Here is a 12,958-nt window from a genome sequence, read left to right on the forward strand (position 1 = left end):
GACACCAAATACAATACCATTCTTTATCTTAAAAAGTAGGGAGGATCCTGGGGTTAAGTACACAAAGCACCTAAGTCCTTCGGGTATTTTAGTGTCAGTTCTACAAAGTAAGCTTTGGCTTCCTGGCACCAGGGAGGCTCAATCTTCTGGAGGCTTCCAGAAGGCAGGTGAGGAGAAGGATCCAACAGCCCTCCCTCCTCGGTCACAGTCACAGGGCGGCCTCGGGCCGGAGAGGAGACATCAGTACATCCAGGGGCTATTTACAGGGGTCTTCTGGGGCACGACGACTATGGATCACTTCATGAATGCCACTTCTGGGATCTCACCCTTGGCCTTAAAGAAACAAAAAGGTCAGCAGAGCCAGGTGGTCCATGCCATGCCCCGAGCCTCCCTGACCCTCTCGAAGGCCTGGTGCTCTCTTTGCCACCTGTTTTCAAATCTTACCTTGAGGTGAGTAAAGGCCTGGGCAGACCTGGTGTAGTCCCAGTTGTTGTCCTGAAGGCACCTGGAGTAGGGGAAGAACAGGCACCTCCATTGGAACTTCAAGTTTGGGCTTTAAAAATGTTAGGGGCACTTATTTTTCACCACCAGCACTACCTCAGTTCCCCATTTCCTACACATGCTCAGTACTCACTTCTGGGACCACTCAATGTTCATGCCAGACTGGGTAGAGAATGCCTGCAGCATTTCCTGCTGCTCTGGGGAGAGGGTGGGCACTGGGCTGGAGGAAGGTGTGGGTGCAGGCATGGCAAAGGCTCTCTGGATCTCATCAGCACTGGCATTCCGCACAAACAGCTCATCGTTGACGATGCACAACCTTGGAGACAAAAAGCACCTTAGACAGCTGGACAGACAGAAGATAACCTCATCCTCCCAACATCATTCCTATTCTCACTTGACACTCAGTCTTTCAATACCCACAAGGTTCCTTCATCATTTACCCCCTTTCCCATGGACTCCACATATGGGATTATCTACCAAACAGACTGGAATTATACATTCTTCCCCAACCCTCATTTACCTTCACAATAGACTTAGGAAGTGACTATTGTTAAACCACTTTTCCACAGTGGCAGCCATGCATTGGGACTGGGACCCAACATGGTAAGTCAGACACTCACCCTGAATTGCTGGCAGGAACAGCGACGAACGTCCGGGTAAAGGCTCGCAAGGAGTCCCGAGACTTTCCATCCACTGCAATGATAACAATGGTGATGACCCATCAGAGTCATTCATGTTTTATGTTTTCAAACAGCTTCTCAAAAATCATAGTCTGATTTAATACAGAGAACCCTAAGCAGGCCAAATGGGTGATTATGTGTGCACAGAGGAGCAGAGCAGGGAGGAGTGTCAGAGGTTAGAGAGGACAATAGTAACACTTTCATCCCACTAGTTATTTATTTGTATCTGTGGGCCAGGCCCTGTGTCAGGCACTTTATAAATCACTTCACTTACTCCCCAAACACGTAATGAGATGTCTATTATGAATCTCTTTCTTTTACAAACAGTCAGGTTCAGAGGTCATGTAAATTGCTCACAGACACAGAGGACCAAGGTTGGGGATGGAAGCTCAGAACTGTCTGCTTCCAAAGTCTGTGTCCTTCTAATCATCAGGCTGTTCCCATAGCCAAGACAGGAAAGACAGGTGAGGACAGGTTTGGGGGCAGACAGGGAGGTGGTGGTCAGGGAACAAGAGAAGGGAGCTTGGAAGTTGAGAGTGCTCAGAACGACTAGCTGGGACAGGGACCACTCCACAAACTCAGGACTCCAAAGATACTTACCTTCTTTGAAGACTCCGTTGACAGAGAAACACAGCAATGTGCTCTGAAAGAGAAGCAGCAACATCAGGTACCATCTAGGCTCCCAGCAGAGCCCAAGTCCCTCCTTGCCTCTTAAGGCCTGCCCCTTCCCCAAATCCAGGCTTCTGTCAAGGGAGAAATAGGTGCTTACTGTCTGCGCACTTATGTCTACCACGAAGGAATTGATGTCATGCTGAGTTTTGGGCAACTCATTGAGGAAGGCCACCACGTTGAGACGTGTGTGCTTTAGCAGTCGGAACCGCAGGGCTGTGGGAGGAGGAGAAGCTGAGGTTAGGAGCTGCTACACCCTGAACCCAGACAGACTCCTTCCCTTGCCCTTCTCCCAACCTGTTTGGCTCACATCACACACTTACTAGGGTCTTTAAGCTTCTTCACATTCCTGCTATCCTTGAAGTACTCGGCCAAGTTACTTCTGGGGGAATAAGAAGAAGAGGCAGTGGTCAGAGCAGTGGCGATGCTGCATGTGCTGGCCAGTGTCTGCTGAGCAACTCTGGTCCTGGCCAGGTTCTGGGATGTGCTACTCACCGGGCAGGGTTCTGGGGGGTGAAAGGAATGCTCAGGGAGCAGCAGGCTCCATCATGGTAGGCATCCAGGAGCCGCTGCCGGTCTCCCGAGTCATAAACCGCATAGTACCTGTGGGGGGAACGAAAGGGGAGGGCTGAGCTCCACAAGCTGGATCCACAAAGGGACTGACAGCTCTCAAGACTGAGTCGTGCTGGGCCCACCGCTCCCCAACCTCGGGACACCCAAGATACTTACTGCTGCAGGAAGTGCAGGACCAGATTCTTCAGGGTCTCTGTTCCAAAGTAGCTTCCCTGGAATCAAACAGACTCCAATCAAACAGGGCCATGGTACCAGGACTCTCCTCCTAACGTGAGTTCTAGCTCTGTGCCCCCCAGATGCCACCCCACCACTTACCTTGCAAGGTGGTAACGTTGTGGGGGCTTCAACATCAAACGCAATTGGTGGGGGTAACTCATGGCCATCCTGCAGAAAGGAAGTCAAAGACGACGATGTAAACCAGTGAAAGAAGGCTAGTTGAGGGACTTGCCTGGCAGTGCAGGGCTAAGGCTCCCCACTCCCAATGCAGGGGCTTGGGTTCAATCCCTGGTCAGGGAACTAGATCCCACAGGCTGTAACTAAGAGTTGGTGGGCTGCGACTAAGACCCAGCGGAGCCAAATAATTTTTTTTTTTTTAAAGGTTGGATGAGTAATTAGATGGGAGAACTAAGAGTAAAAGGGTCCAAGGTCAAGAAAGAAAGAAATGGAAAGGGGTCTATGAATCCTGATAGATGCAACTATCATCTACAGGCATTTCTCTGGGAAGAAGGATTATAATCTTTGTTAATATATACATGAAATCTTTGCTAGATTATCAAAGGGCTCCACCTCCCCAAATTAGTGATCATACAAAGGCACATCAGGCAAGACTGAGGGTGGTAGGCACTGTGCTCCTCAGAAGAGAATGAAAAAATGAGGCACTCACCAGTCGCAGTAGTTTTGGAAATCGCTCTCGAACGGCGCTGTCAAGAACGGGACATAAGTGAGTAATGTTTCAGAGCCACTGTGCCTCCTGGGCTGCTCTAGGAGCAAAAACACCCGTGCCTGAGGGACAGCCCATCCCATCCTCCTTGTGCTGTCACTCTTCCCCAGCCTCTGAGCTCCAGGAAGAATAACCCCACTCCCCACCTCGTCTGGGGCATCCAAAAATGACTGCCTTGAAGGATGACACTCTCTGCCTGACTCCGAGCACTGCAAGGGCAGCGCTCCCGGCCCGGGCATTAAGCCAGGACCTCTCCTCCATCCTCGTCCCCCTTACCTTCCACCTACTCACCTGCGCAGCCCCGGGAGGAGGGAATGGGGTGGGAGCCCAAGGGCTCCGCTGCCTCAACAGGTGTCCATCACTTCTGCCAGGTCTGGCCATGGCCAAGACCAGAACACACCACAGAAATGGCACAGGATGTTGGGGCAGGGAGACGAGCAAGGCTCAGGGAAAGGAGAGGCCAAGGAGGAAGAGAGGGGAGAGGAGAGAGAAAAGGAAGGAGAGGAGGGGGCAAAGAAGAGACCGGGGAGATTCAGGCGAGGAAAGAGAAAAAGGAAAGAGAAAGCAAAGACAAAGCGAGAGCAATGCATGGTGGAGAGTCATTCAGAAAGACTGGGGAGAGCCAAGGGGAAGGCGCGCCTGACACAGCCCTCTCTTTCGGCTCCCTCCTCCTGTGGTCCAAGGAGGAAGTGAGAAACATCTTTGCTGTGGTGAGAGGGCAGCTGCTATTAGCCAGGTGTCTGTCTGCTACCTGGGTCCCGATCTGAGCTGGGCGTGGGAAGCAAAGCAGCCATGGGGGCAGGAGATCTCCCTCCGAAGGGGTGAGGGCTCAGGCCCCTGCAAAGCTGGGGGGGTGAGGGTCTGTGCCCCACCACTGTTGGCCCCCGAGTTCTCTCCTGATGGCCCCTCTGCGACTGTGCCTGTCTTAGGTTGTTCCTTCCCTGAGGAATCTTACCCGTCTCTGGCTAACCAGCCATCCTCCGGGGCCAAGCAGGGTGATATGAGGTGTGCGAGTGAGGGAGGGGCAGCGCCCCCAGAGAGGGTCAGTTCTCTGTCTCCTGGATAACCTATGCCCCCGTGGCCTCCACGCCCAGCACCTGCCTTGGGATTCCCTCGCCTGCTGGCGGGGCCCCGGCTCTGGTCACGTGTCTTAGGGAACCCAGGTTTCTCCTCCAGGGAGGGCCCAGCTCACAGCCTTGGGCAAGAGCGACAGAGTGCATGGCACCAGCCACCAGGAGGCCTCAACCTCAGCATGGGCAGGAAAACCCAGGCAGTAGCCTTGGGCAAAGTGATTGTGAGAACTGAGCCCCTCTTGGCAACAGGGCAAGAGGGGCTGTCACCAGACAGAGGAGGGAAGGCCCATCAGCAGAAACTCCCAGGAAGGGAGGGCTTTCCCTGCCCAGGGGTTACCAGGCTCTTGGCTCACAGCAACTCCACGTATGGGAGTGTAATATGCAAGACAACCCCTGGTCATGGTAGAGAAAGGGAGATGCTCTTCTTGAAACAAAAGGGGAGGAAGAGTCTAGAGAAGGCTGTGTTCAGGAAGGAAGGAGAAAGGCCACAGAGCCAGCACACAGGCAGTCAGGTGAGAAGAAAGGAAAGGAGGCCTGGGGCAAAGCTAGGGGTCATGGGCAGACACAACGGAGGAACACGCGATCCTCCCCAAGGACAGGTGGTTCCAGCTGAGGGCTGCACATCTCCTGCAGACGGGCAGTGATCCGGGTGCATCCGCTCAGCCTCCCAGGGGGTGAAGGTCCCCAGGAGGGGAGATAAAGCTTATAACTGACCTGATGTAGGTGGACTGGTCTCGGAAGGTGTCGCACAGGGTGTTTCCGTCAAGCCAGAGCTCTTCCAGCTTCAGCCCTTTGATCTTGTCCAACTCCCGCTCCGACTTTAGCTGCAAATAGGGAGGAAAGGCGGGAAAGACATGTTGGTAAAGAGAGCCAGCTAGGTTCCCCCCACCCCCACGCTCATCTCTTAAATGCCCTCCCAGCCTCTTGCTGCCACGAGGCAAGCTCTCTCCATCTCTGTCCACCCTATCCAAACACAGCCGGGCTCTCAAACTCACCTCATTTCCAGAGAGATTTAGGATCTTTAGATTGGGTGCTTTCTGCACAATGCTGGACAAGTCATCCAGCCGGTAGAGCTTGTTGTTGCTCAAGTTCAAGGACAATAGCTGTGGGGAGAGGAGAATTTAGAGGAAGCACCACCGGTCAGGGGATGAGAAACAAACCTGCCTCCCGACCCCATCCTATGTACCCGACCCTGCTTCATCCCACCTAGTGGGACAAAGGCCTCACCTCAGGGATGTTCTCTTCGATGATTCGCAGGGTGGCTGCCATGCAGCTTCTACGGTTCAGGACAACGTCAATGTTCTGGGCCACTAAATCTGCAGGAAGCAAAGGGAAGTCTGAGAGGGCCTGCCCAGGCCAGCGTGCCCACCACAGCACCCTCAAGATTTTCCCTGCTGACAGATCCCCCTCTGTCCCCACCAATCTAAGAATGGGTGAGGCAGAATCAACCTGTATCCGACCTGTACCTGGGTCTGAACGGAGGCCCTTGAGGTCAAGTGCTTGCTGGGAGCCATCGTATCTTTTGCTCATGATCAGCTGCAGAGGAAGACAGAGGGTTCTGTGGTCACTGGAGTTGCTGGTGGGGAGGGAGGGGTGGGGGAGGCGGGAACTGCTAAGACTCAGGTGCTGGCCTCACCTTTAGCTGCTCTACTTGTTCTGGCTTCAGTTCATTCTGCACAGAATGGGGTGGAGAAGAGGAGTTGATGATGATAGATATCTGCAGGGGAGACACACACGGACAGGGTGAACTCCGGGAAGGCCTGAGCCCCAGGACCAAGAGCCAGTCTACGCCTTGAGCACCAGACCCCACCCCCAACCAAACCAGGCCCTTCATACACACCCTGCGGTTCTCCCGATCCAAAATCTTATAGTTAACAGCCTTCAGTGCAGAGGCCGTACTGGCGTCCTCCACAAAAAACTGGGCCCGTGTGTTTTCATAGTGAAACTGCAAGAAGAGGGAACAAGAGCATCAGACCTGGAGCTCAGAGCCCCGAGCCCAGCTGGTACCTCCCCCTCCTTGGTGTGCAGTCAGCCACTCAGGCCTTCTCTTACCTCAATCGGAGTAAAAGGGACACTGCACTTGCTCTGAATCACATTCAGGAGCCACGACTTGTCGTATTTCCTGCCATAAGGGATCTAGATGAGAGAAAGAGAAGAGACAGGAACAACATGTCACTGCATGGACAGCAGGCCCTCCAGTGCTCCTTTCAGCTCATCTGCCAAGCTCCAAAAGACTTTCTGGAGAAACAGTCAACTTAAAAGTTTTCTGGGAATTCCCTGGTGCTTCAGTGGTTAGGATTCAGAGCTTCCACTGCTAGGAATTCAATCCCTGGTTGGAGAACTAAGACCCCACAGGTTGCACGGTGAGGCCAAAAAAATAAAGAGTATTCTACTCAAGCCAAATATGAACTCCTTATTTGGGCCTTATTTCTGTCCCTTAAAGGCCCCTTTTTGTCCACTTACACTTATTATTCCTCAAAGAATGAAAATGTTTGATTCTACAAGTTCTAAGACATTTATAACCTACCTGCCCTTCAGATAACTCAAGGGCCCTCCACTCCACAGCTCATCCCATCTGGAGGAGCTCTCCCACCCACCAACCACAATTATCACACTTCCCTTTCATAGCCTTCCCATCCTGCTGCCTCTCTTCTTTTCTGAAGCTGCTCATAGATGTTTGAAGATATTGATTCTTAGCAGCAAGAATGGTTCCCTGATTGTGGAGTAAACAGCTGATTTTGTAATGTGAGAGGTGAACACCTTAACTGTGAGCCCAGCCCCCTAGCTCCCCTAGCTCCCCTGCTCCGTGGACCTCTCAAGACACTCACTGTAATCTTAAACCAGTTCTTGGACGACCCGTCCTGGCTGGTGCCAGCCCCTCCCCTCTCTGCAGCACCCCGATCCCTCCGCAGGGGCAGAGTAACATGAATCCGAGTCCGCTCATTCCAGTTATCACCCCGACGGTTGGGTCGTGCAGCATAGGGGGTGCTGTGGGGAAGGAGAGAATAAAACATTCACAAAGGTTAGGAATGCCTTCTCAAAGATCTTCCTGCACTGTTATCAGGACCACAACTATCAGCTGCCAGTAAGCTGGTCCTGGCATCTCTCCCTTCCAGCTGGAAGAGAAATGACATGCATAGTAAGAGGGCCACATAAATGAGGGGGCCGCTGAACTCAAACCAGACCAACTGGTTACTTACTATCGTACTCGGGGAGCATCCTGGACATCGCTCATTGCCACGTCTCTGTCGTCGTCCTCCAGGCGGGAGGACCGAACACTGGAGCCCCCTCTTCCGGACCTCCGGTTCCCCTCGCCGGACTTCCACCGGAAAGGGCCCCGGCCTTTCTTTCTTCTTTGAGGGAAACTAACTCGATCATCGTGCTCTGGGTTTGGAAACAAAACAAAAATTAGAAGATACATCACTGGAGGGACTTCACTGGTGGTCCAGTGGCTAAGACTCCCCATTCCTAACGCAGAGGGCCCCGAGTCTGACCTGTGGTCAGGGAACTGGATTCCACATGCCTTGACTAAGAGTTCGCATGCCACAATTAAAAAAAAAAAAGATCCTGTGTGCTGCAACTAAGACCTGGCGCAGCCAAATACATATTCGAATACTTTAAAAAGAGGAGAATACACCACTGCTTCAGCTATCTTGCCTGGCAATCGCACTATCCAGCACCCTGCCCCATCAGAGGAGATACACAGTCACCATGGAGGCCACCTCTGTGCAAACTCCTCTGCCTGTGCAGGGAAAGAACCCTCTCGGTGGGGTGGCAACCTCAGTGACTGGAAAACTATGGGAAGTCTTTTGAGAAAAGTGAAGCAGAAACTGGAACTAGAGAAAGGAGAAGCAGAATGTGGAAGTGAGTGTCTCAAGTGCAACTGGATACAACTCAGACTCCCGAGAGTCACCTGAGGTCTGCTTTTCTCACCCTCCCAAATCTACTTAACCCCACTCAAAAAAATCTTAACTTTTTATTTTACACTGGAGTATAGCTGGTTAATGATGTGTTAGTTTCAGGTGTACAACAAAGTGATTCAGTTTTACCTATACATGTATCTATTCTTTTTAAAATTCTTTTCCCAAATAGACTGTTAATGGAATAGTGAGCAGCACTCCTTGTGCTATACAGTAGGTCCTTGTTGGTTATTCATTGTGAATATAGCAGTGTGTACTCGTCCATCCCAAACTCCCAATCTGTCCCTTCCCTACCCACCTCTCCCTGGTAACCATAAGTTCACTCTCTAAGACTACCCCTACTCAAAATTTGATCACATCTTGAAAAGTCAATCACAATGATTACATCAGCTTTCAGTAAACAATACTTCTTTTGCCTATAAAGCACAAATGTCAGTTACAACTACGACCAATTGAAAGGCTTCTTTTAAGTCTTGTTCTCACCTCAAAACACTGAAATTCGAACTACCATATGATCCTCCAAATTCACTCCAATTATATATCCAGAAAAAAGCAAAAAAGTACTAATTTAAAAAGATGCATGCCTAAATGAGGAAGTGGGGATTAACATCTGCACACTACTATTATCTGAAACAGATAATCAACAAGGACCCACTGTATATAGCACAGGGAACTCTACCCAGTACTGTAATAACCTCCCTGAGAAAATAATCTGAAAAACAACAGATACATGTATAACTGAATCACTTTGCTGTAAATCAACTATACTCCAATATAAAGATTTTTCTTTAAAGCATCAAAACTAAGAAAAAGGGAAGAATACATATGAGCTTCACTTGTTTTCAGGTCAATTAAAAAAAAAAGATACCTGCATCTCATTGTTCATAGCAACACTGTTTACAGAGGGAAAGATATGGAAGCAATCCAAATGAACATCAAGGGACTAATGGATAAAGATGTGGTATACACACACACACAACGGAATACTACTCAGCCATAAAAAAAGAATGAAATCTTGCCACTACAACAACATGAATGGACATGGAGGTTATTATACTTAGTAAAGTAAGTCAGAAAAAGACAAATACTGTCTGATATCACATATGTAAAAACTAAAACGAATAGACTTAGCAAAACAGAAACAGACTCACAGATATAGATAACAAACTCCTGGTTATCAGTGGGAGAGGGAAAGCAGGAGGGGCAAGATAAGGTTATGGGATTAAGAGATACCAACTACTAATGCCATCCCACTCCAGTACTCTTGCCTGGAAAATCCCATGGACGGAGGAGCCTGGAAGGCTGCAGTCCATGGGGTCGCTGAAGGTTGGACACGACTGAGAGATTTCACTTTCCCTTTCATGCATTGGAGAAGGAAATGGCAACCCACTCCAGTGTTCTTGCCTGGAGAATCCCAGGGACGGGGGAGCCTGGTGGGCTGCCGTCTATGGGGTCACATAGAGTTGGACACGACTGAAGCGACTTAGCAGCAGCAGCAGCAACTACTAAGTATAAAATGGATAGGCAACAATAATATATTATTGCATGGGGGGTGACAGCCATTATTTTGTAATAACTTTTAATGGGGTATAATCTATCATAATACTGAATCACTATGTTCCCTTTCATGTCATACCTGAAAACTAATATTATGTTGTAAATCAACCATATTAAAAAACTGCCACTCTGAAGTGAATGTTGAAGTGACCCAAGGGTAACTGGACACAACTCATTCTCCGAAAAGTCACCTGAAATCTGCTGTCTGCCCACCCACATCAGCTTAACCCCAAGTGACCTCTTTCATATCCAGGTAAACCAATCATAATGATTACATTAACTTAATCAATACTCCTTTTGCCTACTGAGTACAAACATCAACTACTAGTATGATCAATCTAATGGTTTCTTTTATAAATTTTATTCTCAAACTCTGGAGTTCAGGGAGTGAACTCTTAGTTTCCTTGGTCAGAGATGCCTCCTAACTCAGGAGACAACTCCTGAATTCAGGTTCTAGTGGCAGATAGGGTGCTTCACCAAGGGTCCTTGAATGTTCTCCAGGAATATGTTCCTCTCAACTGTGGTGTGTAGAAATGGCTTCTGAAAAAGAGCCCTATGAAGTGAAGTGAAGTGAAGTCGCTCAGTCATGTCCGACTCTTTGCGACCCCATGGACTATAGCCTACCAGGCTTCTCCATCCATGGGATTTTCCAGGCAAGAATACTGGAGTGGGTTGCTATTTCCTTCTCCAGGGGATCTTCCCGACCCAGGAATCGAACCCGGGTTTCCTGCATTGCAGGCAGACACTTTACCCTCTGAGCCACCAGGGAAGCCCAGTACTCTGCAAACATTGAATCTCATGAAACGACCCTAGGGAAAAAATAGACGACTAGAAGGTGCAGTTAACATTTATCAATAAGTTTATCCGATGTCAGGCGCTCGACGCACACGATCTCGTTTTAATACAAACACACACACATGGAGACAAACTCAGGAGACAGGTACTGTTTCTATCCTCCTTAAGGGGATGGAAAATCAGGCCTGAGTGTTTAACTCACATATGATCGGCATGGCCAACAACCACTACTCTGGATCTAAACCCATTGTAGTGTTCTGGCTAAAACAGTGAGTTAAAGTGTAGGTCTAGAATATTAAAGCTAAAGCTGCGGACGGTGGGGGAGGGGGCAAGACCGACTGGACGCACGGTAGAAAATAGGGCACCGGCAGCCCAAGAACAGGGTACTGACTCACATTACTATAGCCGCCAAACTGAACTGACAGGCATCCACCACCCACAAAGTTCAAAGGAATCCAGTCACCTCACCGCCGAGCCACCCGCTCCGAGCCGCAGGTGCTCACAGCGCCAGGATTCTGGGGTCAACGAGCCGGGCACTCACCCTCGAGTTCAGCCAGGGCCCGGGCTGCCTCGCCCCGGGCCCGCGCCACTCACTGCCGTTCCCCGCGGACACCCGGCCCCTCGCGGCCTCCCGCCCCGGCGCTGCGGCCTAGGCCGGCGCTGCCCAGCGGGGCTCCAGATCGCCCCTCTCCCCGGCCCAAGGACCAGCACTGACCGTTGTATGACTTCCCCTCGTCCGCCATGGCACAGCTAGAAGCAGGGGCGGGCTGCGTCGCGGGCCGCCACTTAGCCAAACGTCCGAATGCCCAGGCGCTCTAGGTCGAAGTGCTCCTACGCCGGCTACCACCGCGTTTATAAGGAGACCGTGTCGCGCGCTGTCGACGTCCCACGATCATAGGCGGAGCCGCTGGGAGATGCGCGTGCGCATTCGACCAGCAGAGACACCGGGGCGGAGCTTGAGGCCGACGCTCCGCCCAGTAGTGATTAGTTTACTGATCCCCCTGATTAGTACTCGCACCTGCCCTCTGCTTTCATCGTCGGCCGGTAAGCAGCACCTCCAAGGTTGGCACTGAAGCAGAGATGGCCACTGCACCCCAGGGTTCAAAAAGAAAAAGGGAAGGAGGGCCACAAGAAGGGCTTCTGAGGAATGGGAGACCAGTGCCTTGGAGTGACCGCTTCAAGACCCCTAGGAGGATCCAGCCTGGGCTTAAGTCTCAGCTCAGCCCTTTGCCTTCTACAGATCTATGCCTTGCTTTCCTTGCCTATAAAATGAAATAGAAAACTAAAAGGTAAGCTCCAAGAGAGCAAGGAGTTGACTAATTCATGGCTTTTTTTTTTTCTCCCCAGCACCTGGCTCAGTACCATACCTGGCATGTACCAGGAACTCAGCAAATATTATGAAATAAATTTCCAATCTATGCAACACCCCCCCCCCCAATAGTTGTGGAGTCAAATGAGAAAAACTGCATTTGTCAGGCTTTGATCATCTTCACAGATCACCCCACCCACCATCGATGTGCTGTGCTTAAACCCACATCGTGTGTCAACTAAAGTTAAGATGCAAGCAAGAGCACCCCCTGGACACAGGTCAAACGGAGAGCAAATACTAAAAGGCCAGGGCTAAGAAAGGCCAGGGCTCTCCTAGATAACTACCGCCCCCAACCCCAAGGTACTACAGCCAGCCCAGTGTGTGATTGTTGTCACTATAGCTTGAGCTTCCTTTGGGGTATGTGAAATGGGGGCACTCCAGTGACCTCAGAATGATGTGGTTGTGGGTCCTGGTCAGGACTGACAAGCATATTGACCTTCCAGGGTAGCGTAGGTATTCCAGGCAGATCTCTACTTCATTCTCCTGTGACTGGTTTGGATTTGGTGAGGGGCTTCAAGAGGGGACCAAGAGCCTCAGCTGGAGCTGGGAACAAATTCTTCACCTTTCACTCCTGGCAGCAGGCAGAACTCCTGCTTCATCCAGCCCAAGGAAAACGGTAGGACTGGAAGATGCAGATGAAACAGGTCCAAATACTTCTGGAGATGGTCCTAGAAGTTACCACTAATCAGAGACCCACTCTGGGATCGTATACCCTGCTTTGAAGGGAATTTTCCATGATAATTAAGTACTGCTGCACTGGGTTAGGCCTGCTGGAAGCAGCTGTGTATACAGAGCCCAAAGCCTGGCCCCTCAGGGTCATCAGTCCAGCCCTTTCAGTTGTAATACTGGGCAGCAGGCTCCCTCCATTTCTGCCTAGGCCC

General features: G+C 50.6%; 1 protein-coding gene across 1 annotated transcript; it reads right to left on the reverse strand.

Moving 5' to 3' along the window:
- Positions 1-9: 9 nt before the first annotated feature.
- NXF1 (nuclear RNA export factor 1) lies at positions 10-12,637 on the reverse strand. The gene is made up of 21 exons (XM_069566000.2): positions 11,424-12,637; positions 7,637-7,820; positions 7,265-7,424; positions 6,489-6,572; positions 6,277-6,381; positions 6,073-6,153; positions 5,903-5,972; positions 5,664-5,752; positions 5,432-5,539; positions 5,151-5,260; positions 3,307-3,343; positions 2,739-2,807; positions 2,580-2,635; positions 2,346-2,453; positions 2,174-2,232; positions 1,951-2,066; positions 1,782-1,824; positions 1,122-1,194; positions 635-817; positions 445-505; positions 10-333 (listed from the first exon to the last, which is right to left on the reverse strand). Exons 1-21 carry the CDS (start codon positions 11,449-11,451, stop codon positions 295-297), a joined length of 1,863 nt encoding a protein of 620 aa, XP_069422101.2. The 5' UTR covers positions 11,452-12,637; the 3' UTR covers positions 10-294.
- Between the last annotated feature and the right edge of the window lie 321 nt (positions 12,638-12,958).

This window comes from Ovis canadensis, chromosome 21 (assembly GCF_042477335.2).
Source record: "Ovis canadensis isolate MfBH-ARS-UI-01 breed Bighorn chromosome 21, ARS-UI_OviCan_v2, whole genome shotgun sequence".
Lineage (NCBI taxonomy): Eukaryota > Metazoa > Chordata > Mammalia > Artiodactyla > Bovidae > Ovis > Ovis canadensis.